Source organism: Ictidomys tridecemlineatus, chromosome 12 (genome assembly GCF_052094955.1).
Source record: "Ictidomys tridecemlineatus isolate mIctTri1 chromosome 12, mIctTri1.hap1, whole genome shotgun sequence".
NCBI classification, from domain to species: domain Eukaryota; kingdom Metazoa; phylum Chordata; class Mammalia; order Rodentia; family Sciuridae; genus Ictidomys; species Ictidomys tridecemlineatus.
Window position 1 is genome coordinate 68593759 of NC_135488.1, and position 14334 is coordinate 68608092.

The window sequence follows — 14334 nt, forward strand, 5'->3', positions numbered from 1 at the left end:
ATGGTTACAAGGATGCACAAGAACTGAACATATGATAGGAGAGATAAGACATGTAACAAATTGCCAGAAAATAACCTAAAGTCAGAATTATGATAGGCTAAGAGTAGTGCTGAAGGCCAACTACATATTCAAAAAGTTAAAAACAGAACAAAACAATACCCCAAATGGAACATTTATTGTTTCATAGTATATCAGATTCTCCTTCTGCACTTAGTGGCATGCTGGAGTCCAGGATGTGTGTTGTTGAACTAGGACATTTGGCCTGGACCTGGTCACCTCAATGCACTAAATAAGTGGTGACCTGGTAGCAACACCATTCTTGGATAGAATTTACCTTGAACCATTTACTTCCAGGCTACACTTCATTGCAGCAGGAATTTGTTTAGGAAGACTTCTTGCTCCCTCTGGTGGTTGTAAAGATCCACAAGCTTCTTTACATGGTTCTAAAATAACATTAACTACTGCATTGTTATTACTTACAGAAAGTTTTTCCACATCTCCTTTTAAAACTCTTTCTAAGTAAAGCTGTTTAAGTTCTCGTTCCAACCTTGATGGCAGGCCAGGATACATAGTAGATCCTCCAGAAAGCACAATGTGCTTGTAGAACTCAGATCTAAGAAGAGACAATAGGTATTCATTTGGGGGTTTCAGATTAGGAAAACAGTTAAGTCAGGGTTACTGCTATTTATTTTCTTTAATTTTTTTTTTTTTTAAAGGACAAAATCTTGCTATATTGTCCAGGTTGGCCTGGAACTTCTGGGCTCAAGTGATCCTTTGGGGGCCTCAAACTCACTACTATATCTGGTACTAGGGTTACTGTTAATTTATGTCAGCCTCAGGGGGGCTGCTGGGCGGATTAAATAAAATACCACACATAAACCACAGGGCTAAATGTTTGCTATTGCAACTGCTATTGGAGAACAAGTCCTCTTTACATATAAAGTATTAAAATCTGATGAAAATATTTCTAAAAGCACATGATACACTTATTACATATGTAATAAGTGACTACGGTTTACATTGAAAACCTCCAGTATTTAGACTGTTATCACAGTGTTTCCCTGAAGCCACGGGGATATGTGTGTTTACTATGATTAGCTATACTGTACTCTCACTGAATTCCCACTTTTCAATTTTTCCATTTGCCCTTTTAGTTTTCCCTTTTGTTCTTGTGCCTTAAGGCTGTCTTTCATTATTTGGCTAGAAAGATAGATGTGTCTGCTTCTCCTAGCAGTCAGTCCCTTTCTACTTTTTTAAATATGCTGCTGTTGGCTATGATTTCAGAAAATCAAATCTAAAATATCTTCATGTAGTAAAAGTAACAGAATCTTTTTTTTTTTTTTTTTAATATTTATTTTTTAGTTCTCGGCGGACACAACATCTTTGTTGGTATGTGGTGCTGAGGATCGAACCCGGGTCGCACGCATGTCAGGCGAGCGCGCTACCGCTTGAGCCACATCTCCAGCCCAGTAACAGAATCTTGATGAGAGTCTGAGAGAGTCTTCTCACAATAAAGTTTGGAGGCTGGGTCATTTCCATTTTTTAGCCAATTCCAACTGGCTTCTCAGTTTTTACCTGTCTCCAATGGCTAAGGCTTTTAGAAAACCTCTGTTTCCTATTTAATTGTGGAAATAGGAATTATGAAGTTAGCATAAGCCACACGTGTGAAATGTGGTTTCATGTGATATGCACATATATATCAGCATCCAGAATACACAAAACAAAATCAGTCGTGCCATTTTTCCTATGCAAGCTCTGTGGAAAGGGTTCTAAATTTGATGTGCTTTAGGAATGCCAGAACTTTAATCACCACCAATGGGCATGCACTCTTAAATGTAACTCTGTTGTTAATGTCATTAAATCAAAGGACAAAAAGACCTGCCTAAATAATTACCATGAGAATTTACCACAATTATGAAGGCCAGATTCGATTTTTTATCATCTTCTATTAGGCTTATAGTTTGTTGTAAGCCAACTGCTATTTTTTTTTTTTTTAGAGAGAGAGAGAGAGAGAGAGAGAGAGAGAGAGAGAGAGAGAGATTGAGATTTATTTTTTAGTTTTCGGTGGACACAACATCTTTATTTTATTTTTATGGGGTGCTGAGGATCGAACCCAGCACCCCACGCATGCCAGGTGAGTGCATTACTGCTTGAGCCACATCCCCAGCCCCCAACTGCTATTTTTATTCATTTCTATTATTATCTCTCCCCAGCCATCATAAGAAATAAACAAACAAATAAATGAATAAACACATACTTGCTTTACAAAATTGCTCCTGGGTCAATTTCTTTATAATTTGGGTATAGAGGACAGCTTTCTATGACTCAAGCTCTGGGTGCAACAAAAGATAAGATTTCAAATCTTTTGATATAACTAAATAAAAACAAATTTTTGCACAGCCAAAAACACCATGTGCAAAAAACAAATAGCAAATAGTGAGAAAGATACCTGCAACTGTTATCACAGAGCTAAATGAGTTTTTAAACACGGAGGAAAGGGTTGGGGATGTAGTTCAGTGGTAGAGCATGTACTTAGCAACGTGCCTGGATTCAACACCTAGCACCACAAAAGTAAAACAAATGAACAACACAGAGAGAAAAAAACAACCACACACACACAAATTCTATAAAACAGTCAAAAGCCACGGAGCAGACAATTCACACACATACACAAAATACAAAAATTGGCCCCTTCCCCAGCACCACTGTAGAGGTATATGGCAAAAAAGTGGCCCTTAAGCATAAGGCCTTGCTTTTAAGTTGCTGAGGCTGGTTTTGAACTCTCAATCCTCCTACCTCAGCCTCCCAAACTGCTGGGATTACAGGTGTAACTTCACTCTTAATAATAAAAATATATATATATAAAACAGGGCATGGTGGCAAACACTTGAAATTCCTGTGACTGGAGATTGAGGCAGGAGGACCTCAAGTTCAAGGCCAGCCTCCACAACTTAGTGAAATCCTATCTCAAAAATAAAAATTAAAAATAAAACAAGTTGGGGGCTGGGCTGTAGCTCAGCAGTAGAGTGCTTTCCTCACACATGTGAGGCACTGGGTTCGATCCCCAGCACCACATAAAAATAAACAAACAAAATAAAGATTAAAAAAATTTTTTTAAATAAAATAAAAAAAATAAAACAAGTTGGAAATGTAGCTTGGTGGTAACTCTCTCTCTATATATATATACCAAATGCTCCTGAGTTTGATCCCTAGTACCACATTAAAGAGAGAGAAAAAATACAAATTAAAACTAGACAGATTAATTTCTCACTGACCAGAGTGATTTAAAAGTAATAAAATTGACAAAACTTGGAACAAGGATGTGGGCAAAACTACTACCCTCATATGTTCCTGGGGGAAGGAGAATTTGATGGTACCTAACAAAAATATATGCATTTACATAAAACAAGAGCTTTTGCACAGCAAAAGAAACAACAGAGTAAAGAGGCAAACTATTAAATAGCAGAAAATATCGAAAAACTATACATCTGATAAATGGTTAATATCCAAAATATATGAGGAACACAACTCAAAAGCAAAAAATCAGATTTTAAAATGGACAAAGGAACTGAATATTCATTTCTCAAAAGAACACATACAAATGAACAACTGATATATGAAAAGAAATGCAATTAAACCAGAATGATGTATCACCTTATACCTGTGAGAATGGCTATTAGCAAAAACATGGAATACAACTTTTGGTGATGAGAAAAGGAAAACTTTGTATACTCTTGGTGGGAGGTACATATATTAGTACCGCCATTATGGAAGATAATGGAGATCCTTCAAGAAATTAAACAATAGAACTAACATCTGCTTTAGCAATCCACTCCTGAATATATACCAAAGGACTTAAAATCAATATGCTGAAGAGACAAGTGCACTCCCATGTTTGCTGCAATATCAGTTACAATAGCCCAGATATGGAATCAATCTAAGTGTCCCTTAATAGATAAATGGATAAATAAAATGTAGTATTATATGTAATATAATATAATTTCCCTTAAAAGGGAAATACGGTCATTTATAGCAACCTGGATGGATCTAGAGCAGATTATGTTAAGTGAAATAAGTCAGACATAGATAAATACCACATGATTCCACTTCGATGTGGAATCTCAAAAATTTGAACTCATGGAAGCAGAGAGTAGAATGGTGGTTACTGGTTACCACAGGCTGCGGGTAGAAGTAGGGAGATGTTGATCAAAGGTTATAAAACTTCAGTTAGACAGCAGGAATGAGTTCAAGAGTTCTATTGTATACTATGATGACTGTATTTAATAACAAAATAATAGATACCTGAAAAATCACTGAGTAGTTTTAAGGAGTAGGTATTAAGGACCGAACCCTGAGCCTTTAACATGCTAGGGAAGAGCTCTACCTCTGCTACATCCCTTGCTCTTTATATTTGAGACAGGATCTCATTAAGTTGCAAAGACTAGCCTCAAACTTGCTATCCTTCTGTCTCAGTCTCCCAAATAACTGGGATTACAAACCTGTGCCACCATAATCAGCTAAGAGAGATTTTTGAATGTTCTCATCAAAAATTGTATGTGAAGTAATGTATGGAGTTAATAAATTCAAATTTATCCACTCTATAATGTATTCCTATTTCAAAATATCACGTACAAACAGAAGGACAATTTTTGTCAATTAAAAAAGGCATGCATGCTAGGTTCAGCGGTGCACATCCATAATCCCAGTGGCTCAGGAGGCTGAGGCAGGAGGATCATGAGTTCAAAGCCAGCCTTAGCAAAAGTGATGCATTAAGCAATTCAGTGAAACCCTGTCTCTAAATTAAAATACAAAATAGGGCTGGGGATGAGGCTCAGTGGTTGAGTTCAATCCCCAGAACAACAAAAAATAAAAAGGCATGCATTTACCAGTTGACATAGCAGTCAGAATATACACATCCAACAATACAATACACACGGACACACATATGTTATTTGTCATCATGATATTGGAATCTATTAACCAATAATAAAAGATTCATTGAGCCAGGTACACATGCCTGAAATCTCAGTAACTCAGAAGGCTGAGGTATGATGACCATAAATGTAAGGCCATCTTGGGAAATTTGATGAGATTCTCAAAATAAAAAATAAAAGGATGGGGATGTAACTCAATGATAGTGTCCTGAGGTTCAATTCCTAGTACCACTCCCCTGCCCTGCAACAAGGGGGTGGGTTTCATTGAATGAAATAGAATATATTCACATAATAGAGTACTACACAAATGGAAAAAGAATGAAGACAAACTCGATGAAATGATATAGCATTATTTAAAATATATTGGTAAGTGAAAAAAAATTATAAAAAAGTATTTAAGTAAGCTACCTTTTTTATAAGAAAAGCAATAAGAAACACAGAAAGGACAAACCAGAAACTAATGAGATCATTTACCTACAAGAGAGGGAGGACTAAGGAAAGGTACTACTAGGTATACTTTTTTGTATAGCTGATAGTGTAGACAATGTTCTACATATCAAAACACATAAAAACTGATGGGGGGAATGTCAAAGGACACAGAAGCCTGCTTGGAAGGGACTCCTATTGGCCAAATCAGGAATAATGTAAGCATCACAACAGACAGCAATAAATTATAATTCACTGAGTAAAATCATGAGTCCAGGTTGATTAAAAATAATAATAATAATAATAATAATAATAATAATAATAATAATGAAGTCTGGGCTTAGTGGTGCACATCTATAATTCCAGCAATTCAGGAAGCTGAGGCAGAGGGATTCCAAGTTTGAGATCAATCTCAGCAATTTAGCAAGGCCCTAAGAACTTAGCAAGACCCTATATCAAAATAAAACATAAAAATAGAGCTGGGGGTCTAGGGTTGTGGCTCACTGGTAGAGCTCTTGCCTAGCATATGTAAGGCAATGGGTTCGATTCTCAACGCCACATATAAATAATAAAATAAATTTCATTAAAACCTAAAAAAATTAAATAAAGGGGGGGTCGGTGTTGGGGATGTGGCTCAGTGGTTAAACAACTCTGGGTTTAATTCCTGGTACCAAAAAAATAAAAATAAAAGAAAGAAAGAAAAAAGAAAAACAGAGTAGGAAAATAATTCCTTACACTGGAATATCAATAAAACAGAAGAAATAAATTAAAAAACCAACTCTCCACAGTCATTACAATAAAAATGGATTTAGGCAAAGAACACACATGGACGCCAAAGGCAGAGACAGGAATGACAGAGTGATGAGGAACAAAAATTTACACAGCCTCAATGTATTTCTCTACAAATTATTAATGAGAAAAGCAAAAACAGTAAATTTCACTAAGAGCTTAACACTAGCATGAATAATAACCCTAACCTCTGAAAGTAATACTCTGAGAAGGGAACATCATTTTACATAGTATTCTAGCCAAAAAATGCATATCTTGAATCTAACTGTAAGAAAATAGACAAACACAATTAAGAGAAATTCTCTACAATAACTGGCCTGTAGTCTGCAAAAATGTCAATGCCATGAAAGACAAACAACTGTACCAGATAAAAGGTGATTAAGAGAGCTGGGCACAGTGGTGCACACGTTTAATTCCAGCGGCTCAGGAGGTTGAGGCAGAAGGTTTGCAAGTTTGAGGCCAGCCTGGGCAATTTAGCAAGATTCTGTCTCAAAATAAAAAATAAAAAGGCCTGGAGTTCAGTGCAGAGGTCCTAGGTTAAATTTCCAGTATTAAAAAATTAATTAATTCTTATAAACTTGACAGCCACATTGTGACTTTCTAAGAGAGTACTTTCTTTTCTTAGGAAACAAACTGGTAAAGAGAACTGGTGCATTTGACTTAACTCTCAAATGGTTTTGGAGAAAAAAAGAATGATAAAGCAAACGTATAGAACATTAAAATTACTAAAACAATGAATGTAGACGAGTTTTCTGTAGGTATTAAATTACTTCAAAATAAGTACAAAGTGGCTTCTGAAAGTCAAGAATGATATGGTTTCTCTATGTGGAAGTTAGAAAGGAAAAAGGAAAAGAAGGGGGAATCTGCTGAAAAAAAGGGAGATCAGTAGGTAGAGAAAAGGGACAACAGGTAGGAAAGAGGGAAGGGAAAGGGGAAATACTGAGGAACGATATTGGCCAAATTATATTGTTTATATCACGTGCATGTATGAATAGGTAATAACAAATCTCCCCATTACGTGTAATCATAAAGTACCAATAAAAAACGTGGAAAAAAGAAAGTGGCTTCTGAGACACAATCATGTATTATATGTTATTCAACATCCAGTACTGTCCTATCAAAAATTTGTTTAATAACATGAGATAACAGACAACTTGTTCATTCTAACTACTGATAAATAGATCCATTTCTGATAAATAATTTGGAAACCATCATTTCTAATGTACCTGGTATCAATGTCAGCCGCCTGGATTGTGTTAAATAGCAATTCAGCAACACCGACTCCCTCAACATTGATCAAATGAGGCTGAAATAAAGCTTCTGGTGCTTCAAATCTCTCTCCCCCAACTTTAATAATGCGTCCATCTGGGAGCTAGAAACAAAGAATAACCAGGTTCTAGTCTCAGCCAAATATTCTCCAGAACGTCAGTACTTTTAAACATTAGTACTTTACAGTATTCTCTAGATACATTAGTATATTCTATAACTAAAATTGTTAAAAGCAATTAATTTTTTTTCTAGAACTTTTTTTATTAGTTGTTTAAAACATTACAAAGCTTTTGACATATCATATTTCATACATTTGATTCAAGTGGGTTATGAACTTCCATTTTTACCCCGTATACAGACTGCAGAATCACATCGATTACAATCCACGTTTTTACATACTGCCATACTAGTGTCTGTTGTATTCTGCTGCCCTTCCTATCCCCCTTCCCCTCCCCTCCCATCTTCTCCCTCTACCCCAGTACTGTAATTCATTTCTCTCGTTTTTTTCCCTTTCCTAAAAGGTTTTTTAAAAAAAGGGAAATTAAAATTTATTTAGATTCTTATTATTATGCTCTATTTTACATTTAAAAATGTATGTCACAGGGGCTGAGGCTGTAGCTCAGTGGTACAGTGCTTGTCTCACACATGTGAGGCACTGGGTTTAATCCTTAGCACTACATAAAAATAAATAAAGATATTGTGTCCATTAAAAAAAAAGTATGTCACAGCTGGGCACGATGGTGCATGCCTATAATCCCAATGACTGAAGAGGCTGATGCAGGAAGATCACAAGTTCAAAGCCAGCTTCAGCAACTTGGTAAGGCCCTAAGCAACTTAGCAAGACCCTATCGTCAAAATAAAAAATAGAAAACAGCACCCCTGGATTCAATCCCTGGTACAAGTACGCCATGCTCCCAAATAGCAGGAATTTCTTAGAGAACTCATCAGTACATATGTGCCTGACATCCATCTGTGTGCAGTATTGAACAACTACTAAATTCTCATTGCTGGTATGTGTTAATGCTTATTGTTTTAAATTTTCAATACATTTGTGATTTCATACACAATAAACTTTTTTTTTTTGGTACTAGGGATTGAACCCAGAGGTGCTTAACCACTGAGCCCCACCCCTGGTCCCTTTAAAAAAAATTTTAAATTTTTTTAAATAAAAATAAATGGGTCTCATTAAGATGCTTAGGGCTTTACTAAGTTCCTGAGGACAGCCTCAAACTTGTGATTCTCCTGTCTGAGCCTCAAGTTGCTGGGATTATAGGCTTGTGCCATCATGCTCAGCTCACAATAAACATTTTTAATAATTTTCTTTCGGGCTGGGGCTGAGTGATAGAGCACTTGCCTAGCATGTATGAGGCACTGGGTTGGATTCTCAGCACCACATAAAAATAAATAAATAAAATAAAGATATTATGCCTATTAAATAAATAAATAGATTTCTTTCATCAAATAACTAGTCTGTGAAACTATTACACTTTACCACTGTGTTATATCTCCAACCCTTTAAAAAAAAATTTTTTTTTTTTTTGGTGCTGAGGATCAAACCCAGGGCCTCATGCATGCTAGGCAAACACTCTACCACTAAGCCATATTCCTAGCCTAAATTTTTTATTTTGAAACAAGTTCTTACTGAATTGCCTAGACTGACCTCAAACTCCTTGCCTTAGCTTCCTAAATAGGTGGAATCACAGGCTTGCACCACCATGTCCAGCTTGGATACTAATTCTCAAATAATTTAATCCAAAAAATGTTCACCATCAAAAAAGTGAACACTGGGCTGGGGATGTGGCTCAAGCGGTAGTGCGCTCGCCTGGCATGCGTGTGGCCCGGGTTCGATCCTCAGCACCACATACCAGCAGAGATGTTGTGTCCGCCGAGAACTAAAAAATAAATATTAAAAAATTCTCTCTCTCTCTCTCTCTCTCTCCCCTCTCACTCTCTCTTTAAAAAAAAAAAAAGTGAACACTGACGTAGACTACTCTTTATAGGCTATTTTGTTATATCCTATCAGGATATAAATTCTTAAAAAACTGCTGAATACAATTTTAGTTTAAACCAGTAAGATTTAAATAACAGATCCCATATCATATCATGACCTGTGTAGAAAACTCTTAGGTCACACCATGTTTATATTTAATTAAATCAGAAATGTGAACTAGAAACCCTTATATTACACCTGACAACTTACTAGATTGATATAAGCAACAATATATGCTCATGAATGCTGGCATTAGATGCATTTCTAAGATATCAGAATTTTCTTTATATTCATATTTTAACAGAATACTTATTGATAAGTAATACATAAATTTATAATCATACTGTAACTATAGTTTTCTAACTATATTTATTATTTATATTTAAAATGACAATGAAGCACAAAACAAACATATTCCTTAAAACAGTGGCTGCTGAAGTTATTTGCAGATACGTGCAGAAAAATTACACGTATCTTATATTTGTTCACCCAGACTTGTACTTTTTACTCACTAGTTTACTATTTTTACACTTCTATGTATTTTTGTAACCTATCTCAAATTGTTTGAAAAAGAAGGAAAGATTTGCATTTTTAGTTCTCTTATCATTTGCCTTGTGCCACTTTCTTTCCAAACAATTCAGGTAAATGGCAAATAAGAAATCTACAGAAACTGTTGAGAGAAGATTTCAAGAATGAATCTCAAAGGCAAATTTGGAGATCATTTAGTTATAAAGTGGATTTTATTGTGTATTTGGAACAGTATCATAATAAAAAAATTATAAACATTTATAATTACTTTAAAAATAACTATTTGGGGCTCATTCAAAACCCTAGTTCAAACCCAGCACTATAAAAACAAAATAAAAAGCTGATGAAGATAACCTCCTTAAATTGTTATCAATAACTATGCCTGTTCATTTATAAACTGAATCTATATTATACACTGGATATACTTACTGTATAAGATTCAACTAATACTGTGGTTTCTAACGCCAGTTTCTGCTCCTGCTCAATATTGTATCCCACATAACACAGTTTTTCTTTAATCATGCGAACAGTTTCAAAATCAGCAGAATGGTTGAAGGCGTATCCTCTCAACAGAAGCAGCTGGTACAAAAGAAAAAAGAAAAAAAGAAAGAAAACACAGCAGAAGGTTCATAATAGGCTGTAATGAGTTCTACTCTGCAAAAGATATTAATGCTCATAAAATGACACATCAATTGCAAATACAATGGCAGTGTATCCTTGGTTCCTACTGAATATTGAAGTGGGAATTTTATCTGCTTTAAGAGGATATATATTTCAATTTCACAGAGAGTAAAAAAATTAACAGTTCATGAATAATAATTTGGTAAAATAAATTAGAAAAAAGTTTTACTTGCTCATGAACAATCAAAACTATATAATGAATAAATACTATGTTAGTAGTAGACTTCTGTAGCCTGCAATTTGCTTATTCTATCAATGCCATGTTTATAAAATTCCCCAGGTCCTAGAGAGTTTTATCTTTGACTTTTAGTACCATGTCTGGCACTATTGGTAGGACAACAGAATTTGTTAAGTGAATAAAAATTGTCAGGATACTTGAATCTCTTAGTTTATACTTCTTCCTCCCTCACTCTGTTTTCTTAGAGATGGGGTCTGTTTATTTTGCCCAGGCCAGCCTTGAACTCCTAAGTACAAGTGATCTGCCTCAGCCCAAGCATGTAGGACTACAAACATGTGCCAGTGAACCTAGCTCTTCATTTCTTAAGTGATAAGAAATATTAAAAAAGCAAACTACCTAGAGATAATAACTTAATAAGCCTCATAAACACAACAAGACTTTGTGAAGTCCTCTAATCTTTGTGTTTATATTCAAAATAGGACCCACAGAAACTCTGCTGGTTACCTAAGAATTTGGGCCTAGAATGAGTATTAAAATTCTCATTAATTTGGGCTGGGATTGTGGCTCAGAGGTAGAGCGCTCACCTAGCATGCTTGAGGCACAATAAAGATATTGTGTCCACCAAAAACTAAATATTAAAAAAAAAAATCTCATTAATTTCATCTCCTTACATGAAGAGGATTACTGTAAATGAGACTAAAGGAACCCAATGTCAAGGTAAAGACTTAATGCAACCTATGTTGATGCACAGTCAGCATTTCTCAATAGTAGCAAATAATATATTCTTATTAGTATACCAGAAATCATAAACGGAAATCTTATGTGTATTTTTACATGAATAATGGATAACTGGGTAACTTCTCTGATGGAGATTATCTAGAATCCTTATACACTGAATTTTGTGTTAAATCAGTAAACAAACTACTAAAACTAGTATTTTCCTTTCACTTACCTTGATAAGATATCTGGTAATATCTCTCCCAGCAATATCCAGTCTCCTGGTAAGATGAGGGAGAGAAAAACCTTCATACACTGGGCAAATGTGAGTTACACCATCTCCAGAATCCACTACTACACCAGTCAATAAACCTGCACAAAAACCAGGAGGTTTTAAATAAAAAGTCAAGTCAGAAAAATCAAAGATGACAAGTTTCAATATAGTGTAGAAGTCAAATGAGAAAATTAACCAAATGAGAAAGGTCTAGTAGAAGTCAGCACTTCTTTTTTATTTACTTATTTTGCAATTTGTTTGTAATACATAGATATTAAAGTTAGTGTTCTCTTGTGGGACTTATAGTATAATCATGTCTCTCCTCCCTAAGGAAATGGAAAGAAACAAACCCTGAGACCTAAATTACTAAAGCTCAGTACAATTCTTAATTTTTCCTTCCAATTTAGCCTTTTTTTTTTTTTTTTTTTGTACTGGGGATTGAATCCATGAGTATCTTACCACTGAGTCACATCCCTGCTCCTTTTATTTTTCAGACAGAGTCTCACTAACTTGCTTAGTTGAGTTGCTGAGATTGGCCTTGAACTTGTAATCCTCTTGACACAGCCTCCAAATTTGCTGGGATTACAGGTGTGACTGCACCTGGCTCTTCCAACTTAATCTTTTTAAAAAAAAATTTTTTATTTTTTAGTTTTAGGTGGATACAATATCTTTATTTTATTTTTATGTGGTGCTGAGGATCGAACCCAGTGCCTCATAGGTGCTAAGCAAGCACTCTACTACTTGAGCCACAACCCCAGCTCCTCCAACTTAATCTTGATCACTGACTTTACTAAAAGTAAACTTTTCTAAAGCATCATGGATAGCTTCTTTAAAAATCACTGTGAAAAAACACTGGGGCTTTGGATGTGGCTCAAGTGGTAGTGCACTCACCTGGCATGCGTGAGGCACTGGGTTTGATCCTCAGTTCCACATAAAAAAAAATAATAATAATAAAGATATTCTGTCCATCTAAAACTAAAAAATAAATATTAAAAAAATTGTAAAAACTGCACAAAATAACAAGTTGACCCGTCAACCTGTTGAAATCATATAATCCTTTACTGTTTTTTGGACACACAGCACATTCAAAATGGTTATTTTAGAAATGTCTACTAATACTGGATGGCTAGACTACTGAGAAACAATTAAGCTTGTCTAGCCAAAGTATTAGTTCAATTATTCACCCAAAACCAGAAAAACACTGCTGGTTCTACTTTATAATAAAAGAAGAGCAGAGAAGCCACTTGGCTTCTCATGTGTTCTACAGGAAAACAAAAATGGCTGCAAAAAGTTCCACCTTCTGCAACAGGGGGAAAAAACTTTTTTTTTTTCATATATATGTTTTTTCTTGTGGTGCTGGGAATTGAACCCAGGGCCTTGTGCATGCAAGGCAAGTACTTTTTACCAACTGAGCTATATTCCCAGCCCTTTTTTCCTTATATTTTTTAATAGAAAAAAATTAAACCAAAATATACATTATTTATAAGTTTACTCTTACTTTACTATTTACTTATCCCTAAATAGGCTCTCCTCCTCTTTCTTATTAGTGTAAGTTTGCATGTGCTATAGTATCTAATTGTTTTTTAATAAACTTATTCAACTACCTCCATTTTTTTTTTTTTTTTTTTATGTGTTGGGTACCAGGGATTGAGTTCAGGGGCACTCAATCACTAAGCTACATCCCCAGCCCTATTTTGTATTTTATTTAGAGACAGGGTCTCACTGAGTTGCTTAGTGCCTTACTGTTGCTAAGGCTGGCTTTGAACTATTGATCCTCCTCAGCCTCCCAAGCTGCTAGGGATTACAGGCAAGCACCACCATGCCCAACAACTACCTCTATTTTTAAATTGATATATATATATTTTTTTTTTTTACCTGTGGTATTAGGATTAAACCCAGGGCTCTATCACTGAGCTATATCCACAGCCCTTTTTATTTTTCATTTTGAGACAGGGTTGCTTAGTATCTCACTAGGTTGCTGATGCTAGCCTTTAACTTGTATGTTCCCACATCAGCCTCCTTCGTGGCAGGGATTACAGGTGTGTGCTGCTGAGCCTGGCCTGAAAGTTGTTTTTAAGAAATGAAATAAAATTACCTAGTTGCAGACAAGCACTCCCTCCCTTACACGAAAGTGATTTTTTTTCCTCCTCCTTCAAAGGAAAAGTTTCTCATAGCTGGACTAAAATCACCTTAAGAACAAAGAGACCATGTCTCTTTCTCTGCTATATCCTTTGTTCTAAACAGTGCAAGACACACACTACATTTCGTGAATAAATAAAGCTTCGTTAAAAATTTAACCCAAGGGCTGGGGATATGGCTCAAGCGGTAGCGTGCTCGCCTGGCATGCGTGTGGCCCGGGTTCGATCCTCAGCACCACATACAAAGATGTTGTGTCCGCTGAAAACTGAAAAATAAATATTAGAAAAAAAAAAATTCAAGCCAAGTATTTTCTATGTATCTATATATAGTACAAAAGGTATTTTTTAAACCCAAAATGTATTTTCCAAGTTTTTACTAACCTATGAGTAAAACCAAATAAATCACCATA

At 35.4% G+C, this 14334-nt stretch overlaps 1 protein-coding gene across 1 annotated transcript in view; it reads right to left on the bottom strand.

The window, feature by feature from the left end:
- The window catches only part of Actr2 (actin related protein 2), a 40723-nt gene that overhangs the window by 5417 nt on the left and 20972 nt on the right, over positions 1-14334 (bottom strand). Inside the window, exons 5-8 of the mRNA XM_005322075.5 lie at positions 11748-11884; positions 10366-10515; positions 7376-7521; positions 481-613 (exon numbers count right to left, since the gene is read on the bottom strand). Of these exons, the coding sequence (XP_005322132.1) occupies positions 481-613; positions 7376-7521; positions 10366-10515; positions 11748-11884 (566 nt within the window). The remainder of the gene's footprint in view (positions 1-480; positions 614-7375; positions 7522-10365; positions 10516-11747; positions 11885-14334) is intronic.